Source organism: Paramormyrops kingsleyae, chromosome 18 (genome assembly GCF_048594095.1).
Source record: "Paramormyrops kingsleyae isolate MSU_618 chromosome 18, PKINGS_0.4, whole genome shotgun sequence".
NCBI lineage: Eukaryota > Metazoa > Chordata > Actinopteri > Osteoglossiformes > Mormyridae > Paramormyrops > Paramormyrops kingsleyae.
Window position 1 is genome coordinate 23537438 of NC_132814.1, and position 9525 is coordinate 23546962.

Below are 9525 nucleotides of genomic sequence, written 5' to 3' on the forward strand. Positions count from 1 at the left end.
AGTCAGCTGTTCAGGCCCAGGTATGAGGATTCTTCATTCAATCAGTCCAGTCGCAGTAAAAAAGCCGCATACACAACGGCCCTTTCTGGATAAGATTGACCACCCCTGTTGTAAGGGTTGATGTAGCTGTAAGAAAAGATGAATATGTGAAACGAGAATGTGAGAAATGCGTGATATGTGAGATAAGCCCTCCTTTCCCAGAAACCCCGAGCAATGGGTCACGTCTCAGACTGATAAAGCTCCTCTGGTAGGATGCATGGGGGAATGGGTGGGGCCGTCTGATTATTTCTCTGGCAACCTGAATAATTTCCAACTACGGTAAGGAGGAACCACACTTTGAGGAATTTGAGGAATGTTGGTGTTGTTGCGCGAGTTTCTCTTTTATTGCGATCAAATACTAAACAGGAGTATTAGAAATCTTCTCCTGCCTCCAGGGGCAGATTAACTTATCTGGGGGCCTTAGGTTGACATCAGCATGGATCTTCAGGTGTTGCTGATTTAAGTAACCCAGGGGTCACTGGGGGCTACTGACTGGTTGGTCTCCTCCCAAACGGCTGAGCTATTTTTTGATCCAAAAGAGAAGCAAGTGAGAATTTTTAAAAGTGTTGGCAGCATGATTGCCAAGCATATTGCCAGGGATGTTCAGCGGATTAATATGTAGGCCTAAGTGTAGAGTGTAACTGCTCCGTTTTTGCTAAGGCGTGATGGGGCCCTGATGTTTGCATCATAATGTGTAAATTATATTTCATCCCAGATGTATACATGTACATCAATGGTACTGAGAATAAAGATCTCTTGAATCTTGAATCTATTTAACCTAGTTTTTCAGAAGCATGGGTTTGCAGGCCTGAAAGTTATCTTCACACTATACTATCCGTATACAACTTGTGTTAGAACTGAAGAATACATTCCAAAATTAAATCCTTTTAGCCAGTTTCTACCCAGAAGGGCAGGCTTTTCAATTTTGGCAATCACTAAGGGAAGAGTGGCTGATTCAGATTCAATCAGAAATTCACATCAGAAATTACAGAAAAGACTGGACCACTCTTTCTCAGAGCTAGCTATCAATAGAAACTGACATTTGGTTATACAGGTCCAGATAGGTGGTATATCTGTTTCAGATTACAGATCCAGCTGTAATCCACACTGATACATAATAAGTACTACAGGTTCTTCTCAGCCACAATAAGATTCTGAATTCCAAGGTCTGATTGGCCACAGCATTATCACCCTGCTGGAATTTGCATAATTGATCAGGGCCCCTTTCCTCCAGCTAGATAGTCAGACTCGCAGGAATTAGTTCAAAATCTTTGCTATGATTTTAGAGCAGTGTTGTCCTCATACTAGCCTGGCGTGGCAACTAAAGTGGATTTGAAAATTTCGGAAAAATGTAACTATCATGATTGTTGTGACTGAAATGTTGGCATTGTCTTTTAACATTTATTTACATTAATTTATTCATTAATGGGCACAAGGCAGGGAATAACCCAGGATGGTGTGACAACCCATTGCAGGGCACACACACTCACACCATTCACTCACACCTACAGTACAGGCAATTTGGTAACTCCAATTAACCTCAGGATGTTTTTGCACTGTGGGGGGAAACCTGCACACACAGGGAGAAAATGCAAGTTCTACACACATGGAGAACCCTGGACCTAGAGGAGGGAGGCAACAATGCTAGCTAAGTCTGCTCCACCATGCCACCTAGTCAGGGAACACCTTTTACAAAATTACACTGTATTTCAAAGTACTAACAATTTAATGGCAACATAGCCCACGTGCCTTCAATTATAGGATTACACCCGGGGGCCTGGATGAAATGCATGCAAATACACAAACTCAATATAATCAGAATTGTGGCATGCATCTCCAGTAGTGGGGGTGTTTATCGATATGTGTTCTAGCTAACCCTTTTGTTCTTGCGTTCTAGCTAAACCCTTTTGATATCTTCCATTGCTGAAGTACAGTTGCAGTACTCAAGAGCAGAAGTATGGAGGATGCTAAAAATTCCTGGATGTTGTTCCTGCCCCCGCCCCCAAATATCAAAGGCCAACGCGACCAATTCCATGATTCTTTGCGTCCCAAGTTCATTTTTTGGGAGGCAAGTTAGCAAGAATGCTCTTTGCGGCCTTGGTATTGAGAAACACGTTGTGTATGAGATTTTAACATTATCATCCGTGGCTAAGAAGGTTTCAGTTAGGACACATTTGCAAAATGCTGAAACACTGATTTTTTCCAACATACTCAGATTATATCTGGCAGCTGTGTGACTCTTTTCCTAGCAGCTGACATGGAAATACTTCTGAAGGACTCTTTTATGCTATAACTCTCTCAGTATGAAAACGGCTTTAATTTTCTTAATGCTGTTTTCTGGTCAACTAATTGCAAGTGGTAAGCTGAGACAGAGGAAATGGGTGAGATCAGTGGGTGAAGGAACAGGGCACTACTGGGGAAATATGTTTCTCTTCTGTTTCATTATTTTAATTAAATAACTTAGAGAAAGTAATTTATGATATAAAAAGTGTCCTTGCATATCCTGTTAAAAGGCTTTATTTAGTTCCCTGGCTCTTTTTTAAAATGGCCTTTACAATTTTATCCATTTATGCAGCAATACATTACAAATCTTCACCTAGCAAGCCAAATGTCCATAACCATTACGTCCCAGCTACCCCTGTGAGCCTGTTAACAGCTACTGAATTTCCAGAGAAACAGCGAGGTCTCTCAGAGGATGGCAAAAAGGAATATTTTCATAAAGTTAAGCTTTTTTTTTTTTGTTGAGAAGTAACATGGTAGATAAATTCTTCTGATCATAACAGGATTTTTTTTTTTTTTCAAATAATCTCTCACAATGATTTTCCAAAATTAAATTAGCAGCCTTGTAGAGAGTAATGATTGTAATTGTGTCTAACTGCACTCTCATTCTTAGTGGTGCCATTTGTTAAGTAAAAGAATCCACTGCTTATGCTACTTGAGGGATCCCAGGTCGTGCAGTTTGCCCGAGCAATTTCAAGTAATTACATTCTGGCATGGGAGCCTTTCTCTTATTTCACCAGATGAGGTATTATTAATCACATTAAGGGAGAAAAAGACATACATCTCAAAAATATGCAGCACAAAAATGGTGATTGCTATTATTGAATAAATTAGCACTTTTAAATGTCATTGAAACATTGTTAAGTTTCATTTTTAACACAAGCAAAAATGCACAGTTAATAATATATAAAATAACACAAATATTCCTAGTAATAAGGAGCCATTTTTGATGTCTGAAACAGTATAGATTATTGTTTACTTAGGAAATTCTTGCTGCATTCCTGCTGAGATGATTAAAAGATTAATCAATGTAATTAATATTGTTCTACAGCCCTGAATCTAGTTTTATTGGCTTTTGGTTTATTGTATCACAGATTTTAGAGGAACCCCTCACTTTACTTCTGTGGGGTAGAAAAGAAATGGTTCAGTTTGTTAAGCATTACAGAATCATTTTTGTCTTACATTTATAACACATTGTGAATGAAATGCGTTTCTATATATTGTATATATCATTAGGCAATATTTTACTTTTAAAATATTTGAACTAGTATTTTATTAATTATTATCTTACGTATATAATCTCATTGTGTATCCTGACAACCCAGACAGAACACAGGACATCTTCTGGAGGAAGGCTGCTCCAGTGGTTGCTAGGCACCAACGCTGAATTGGCAGAACCTAATCATAATAAATGTATCATTTTCTTTTAAAAATATGTGTTGTAATGGATAGTTAATTATTTGAACATTTCTCAGATTTGACCATTGATTTCAGTACTCAATTAACCCAATGGGTCAATAAATTGGCTAATTTTCACAAATATTTTGTATTCATTTTCGTAGAATTTTCTACATACGTTAAATGACGCAAGCCAATGAGAAAGCACTTTCGAAATTAACTTTGCATACCTGTGTCTAAACCCTCCAAACCAGTTGATTTGGTATACAGTACAGCGTGCATTCTCAAAAATGCAGTAGATAGCTAAAACAAAACACGTTCTTTGGCAGCGGATAGCATGATAAAATCATTTAAATCCTACTTTTTAAACTTATATTGTCCCACAATGGGTGTTGTTTTGGAGAAATGATTAATAACAATAATATCAAGTAAAATTAACATCACAGAAATCTTGACAGGTGTATAAAATGATTTTCAATATGCTACATAAGTAATGCCTACATGCTACAGCAGTCCTGTAACCTTACACATGCAAGACCTTTCTGTGCCAAAACAAAGGATCTTCTTTCCCTAATCTCCCCCTGTTCAAGCCTCCTCTGTGGATGAACGGGTGAGGTGACCCAAGTAGATTTCCCTAATTGCTGGGGAGGTTTCCCACTGATAGTCCTATTATCATAAGAACAGCCCTCTGTCCTCTCTGTTTAGAATAACAACTTCTCTGACAACGCAGAAAACGTAATTGTGTGGCGTAGCCCACTTAAACAATGTACATTATACTGTCTACTTTTTGGTTTTATATAGCGTAGAAACTTATTATGCAAAACTGAAAAGCTACAATAAGTGATACAATGCTATTTATTTTCCAGGTGTTTGCATCACACTTCATAATGATAAAACACAATCTTCACATTGCGAGATACAGGCATGCCCAGATAAAGACACCATTTACTAAAAATAGATAATTTTCTTTGCAGCACAAAGAGCACGATATATATTATCTTGAAATGTTTAAGTTATTTAATTACATTTAGGTATCCTGTAGCAAATTAACCCCCATGCACACACACCCAATTGCTGAAGAAGCCCAGAGATGTCATCATGCTTTAGCAGAGATTAACCAGGGCACATTTAGAGTAAATTGCCCATTCTCTTGGCCTGCAGCAAACAATGGTAGTCACCACAGGTGGTATGATGGTAATTTGGCAATCTTTGTTTACTGTATTTAACTTGCAAGAATATTACCTTTAACTATTTGGCTAATGGATAAAGTACTCTTATTTGTTAAGACATTGTAGAGAAATACTTTACTGACTTTGTCTCGTAGAATGATTTAATAAAAAGAGCATGCTGCATTCGTATATGTCCACATAAAAATTCAGGAGTATGACAAATTGTAAAAATGCATGAAAAACTTAAGAATTTAGGGTTACTTATACATGCTCATAATATCAATAAATGTAGTTTAGGCACTCCAACAGAAATGCTTCTTTTAAACTTATAAACAATAGTATTTTAAAACATAGGGTTTATATATACCAGACAACCAAAAACAATGCATTGTTCTGAGCAATACTTTTTTTATAAAAAAAAAAATCCTTAATAGAGTAAAGTGCCACTGGAAAACAATATGATGAAGTTTATTTCTTTAAACATGCAAGAAAGAATCATGTCTTTACATGCTTTTTACTCACTCACATTCACATAACCTCCATAAAACACACACACACACACACACACATACACACATGCACCACACAGAAGACCAAAAACAATTTATCATCATAAGCAACTAATGGCTCATTATTCTTCCTGTCTGAGACAAGAGACAAATGTGACACAGTACTATTTTTTGTGGTGCTGACTGCAATTACACGCTCACTAACTGATTTCCCAGACAGGCTGTTTTTTACTGCCTTTGGCTAATAGGGGTCTCAGACCCTTATAGTTTTTACAGATGCACCAGTATTAGCCAGAACCCCTAGACAGGAAAATATCCACAAGGACAAATAGCCAACACTCATATCTATTATCTCCCCCGCTGGCATGCAGAGTGCATTGTTTGCACAGTTGGCTTATTCGACCTACAGAGGTGGACAGCTGGGATTTGTAGGGAAATTTTAAAAATGGATGTTTCATAGGGTTTACCCTCTCAAAAATGCCGCGTTTCACTCTAATGTCTGATCAGGACAGTGTTAAAAATCAAATCCTGCCATTTAATGTGACATTATGAATTGCTTATACCATACTGACTTACGCAAATTAATTTAACTACGGCGTTTTGTGAACAGAGACTAAACGTGATACTTGCAAATCTATGAAAATGTGTCTTCTTCCTATTTTTATTTTTAAAATATCTAAGTAGTAAAAAATATTTTCTTTGCAAAATGAATAAACATTTCATTGTAATGAAATATATTTCCAGCTCAGAAATGTCCATAATGATGTCTGATTAACTGCTTTTGGACAGCTGTACTGAAAACTGGGGAAATATAATTTTACCGAGCGCTCCATATTTTCTAAATCTCTGCGCCGTGTAATCGCCAGTAATTGCATTTCACTTAACTCAAAGTACACCGCCCTGAGCTCCACCCTTAACCCCGGTGCCATTTGAATGGGGTTAAAAAGCTTCTTGTTCTCCTCGGCACTGTCGAGCGTCTTCCAGCTGTGTCGGAAGTTCTGCTTTGCAAAAACTTACTAAAACGGTTGTTGTTATTTTATTAATTTATTCTTATTCTTACGTGGATCAATTCCTCAGTTTAACAAATTTGGATTTTTTTTTCTTGGATCTGCTGGATATAGCCAAAGCTGTGAACATTTTTCAACGAAAGATCTACCAGCATCATGCCTGTTTATTTTCTAGTTTCTTTGTATTTGCTGTCCTCTGGGTTGCAGCCCCATGCGGCGGCGGGTACCGGGGAGTATTGCCACGGCTGGGCCGATGCGTTCAGCGTCTGGCATCGCGGCTTTCAGTGCCCCGAGCGCTACGATGGCGAGGATGCCAGGTACTGCTGCGGGACATGCGCCCTCCGGTACTGCTGTACGGCGGCGGAGGCGAGGTTGGACCAGAGCGCTTGTGACAATGACGACTTTATGGAGTTCGAAAACGACGGGAAAACGACGAAAAAACCCTCACATGGTATGAATGAGTTCCGCCATAATAATGTTATTTTGGTTATCAGCGGAGTTGATAATACCCTGTTTAAACTAATACTGTGCTCCTTGTGCTATTTATTTAGGGTTTCTCTGAGCTTTCAGAACTAATTAGGGCACATTTACACATGTATATAGTTTAAAACTGCATACGTGGGGCATTTTAATTGTATGGTGTTGTGGTAGTAATACGACTTTTCGTCTTCTCTTTTAGTGCCGACATATCTGCCTTTTCTGATTGTTGCGGGCACGTTTGTGTCATTCGTTGTGGTCGGCTCCATGGTTGCTATTTGCTGTTGCCAGTGCTTGAAACCCAAGTCTGGGGACAGTCAGAGTGGCTCGGCACCCATTCAGAGCTGCCTGCTGGAACCGGGTGGCCATCCCTCGGATGGCATGACCCCCTCCCGCAATTCCAGCACCAGCTCCAACTCCACTGGGAGGTCCATGGCAGCGGGCCGCCAGCAGAATGCCGGGACGCTGGGCACAGAGGTCGCTGTAAATGTGTTCAGGCAGGCGGGAAGTGGGTACCCAGTATCTGGTGCTCAGTCCCAGCAGTACATGTCTCCTCCCCAACCTCCTGGCCCCTACTTCCAGCCGTACCTGAACTACGGGATTCCCCCTGAACACACTATGCTGGTGCCTCAAGCTTTTCTGGACAACTGCAGCACCTACGGACAACAGCAGACCTACCCCTTCCAGCACAACCCCATTCACTCTGAGCCATTATACTCTGGTATCACTGTTTAGATACTTTCATATTTGCTTGCTTTTGAGGCAAGCTTCAAAGTTTGTTTCGCAGCTGCGATATTTAGTGTGAACGCCTGTGTGTGTGAAAAATAAAGAAAATCATTTCCTAAAGAAGTGATTAACATTGATTAACAGAGTAATACTAATGACCAGTAAACTGTGATGCTTTTCCTTACAGTGTTTAAAAAGCAGGAAAAATCTGGAACCATTCCTGTGTCATGTATTTTTAAAAAGTTTGCCATTATTTAGCTTTTTATTGTATTGAGAAATGTTTTTTTTTAATGTTCTTCTGTTTTAATTTATTACTTCTTGAAGAAGGAGTATAATGTATTACATTTTTGTAAAATGTTGATAATTCACTGATTTCAGTGTTTATTTAAAACTTACATGTATGGTCTTATCCTCGTATTTGCAGTTAAACTACTTGATTAAAGTTATCTTGCTTTACTTGTCTCTAAGCACACATGGTTTGGTTCATTTACATTGATAAACTTACAGATAACGAGAGACTTGCAATTAACAATAGTGGGTGTTTGGGTTGTCACTTAAATGATTGTGTTGGTCATTATGATGCAGAGTGCTACCATTTTTAACCAGAAATTATTTAGTACATTGGATTTTTTTTTTCTTGCACAAACCAAAGAGTCACACTCTTAAGATGGAATTTAAAGTATTCTTTAAAATGCGGCTTTGTCTTGAGGAAGGCCTCAAGGTTAAGACATTTAAGCTTTAATTGTGATGCAGTCCAGATGTCTTAAGAATGACCCTGTACTTAACGGGGATTATCTCTGTAAAAGAATCAGCAGGAGGTGAGAGTAACAGCGGAGACTGCATATCTCTTCACACCAGAACAGGTTGCAGTGGATCCAGGTATAATGGCTTTTGTCAGTCTCCACTGAGAATTTTGGGGGAGGCAGCAATTTGGCTCAAAAGGTTTAAAAACCTTTGCAAATAATTTATTGCTAGAGTAACAAAAAAGCTGAATGCTGTTAAAATGATTGACACAGGAAAACGCAAGTTAGATATTGCAGTATTAACTATATTTGCTTAAAAGGCAGACTCACTAATTCCTCTGATTTACAAATACCAAAATGTAGCTGATTCACAAAGCCAGCAATATGGGGCGTGCAAAATACAACGTGAAACACTATTCGTTTTTGTGACACTACTCATTCCAAATCCAAACAATTATCTGATAAGATGCAGGTAAATCACTGGGGCAGTGGGGCAGTGTTCTGAAAAGGAGCACTACACAGTTTCCGTGATCATACAGTTGAAGTAAGTTTTTTGTTTCCTTTCAGAGTTTCTCCTTATTTTTTTTTATAAATAAATAAGTTGGAGGAGAAGACCAGATAACTTTAGAGTGTATTTTGATGTGACTATGGAAAAGGCAATAACATGGAAGGGCAATTATAAGAGCGATGCAAATAACATTTTCAACAGTAAATAATAACATATGGATATTCTGAAGATTTGCATATGTCTTGCAATCTCCATATTTCACATAACAAATAATGAAGTTTAACTAAAGTATTTCTGAAATAACCTACTTACTGAATATGTTACAGACAGCATTGCATTTAAATGAGTCCACTACAATAGTGGTATCATCACAATGAAGTTCAGCAATTTACTTCCTGGAGATAAAGACAATGTATTGCAAGAGAGAGCTATAGAACCAACTACATTCCTTTTAATATTTTTCCTTAAAATGATCAATTTTGAGTTGAACATTGGTGGCTAGGTGATTCTAAACCCTATTTAGGGGGATTCATTCACTCTTTTTTTGTCTCAGTCCCCTCAGAAGTTATTATTTTAAATCCATTTAAGTGATTCCATCGTGTATCTTACGGGAGGCAAGCTCCCCTAAGGGTCAAATGCTAGAATCACTCCTGGGTTACCAAATCTTGT

General features: G+C 38.4%; 1 protein-coding gene across 1 annotated transcript; it reads left to right on the forward strand.

The window, feature by feature from the left end:
• Positions 1 to 6324: 6324 nt before the first annotated feature.
• On the forward strand, positions 6325 to 8067 carry shisa2a (shisa family member 2a). Its single transcript, XM_023834226.2, has 2 exons — positions 6325 to 6853; positions 7082 to 8067. The coding sequence occupies exons 1-2, from the start codon at positions 6559 to 6561 to the stop codon at positions 7612 to 7614; spliced, it is 828 nt and encodes a 275-aa protein (XP_023689994.1). The 5' UTR covers positions 6325 to 6558; the 3' UTR covers positions 7615 to 8067.
• Positions 8068 to 9525: the final 1458 nt, after the last annotated feature.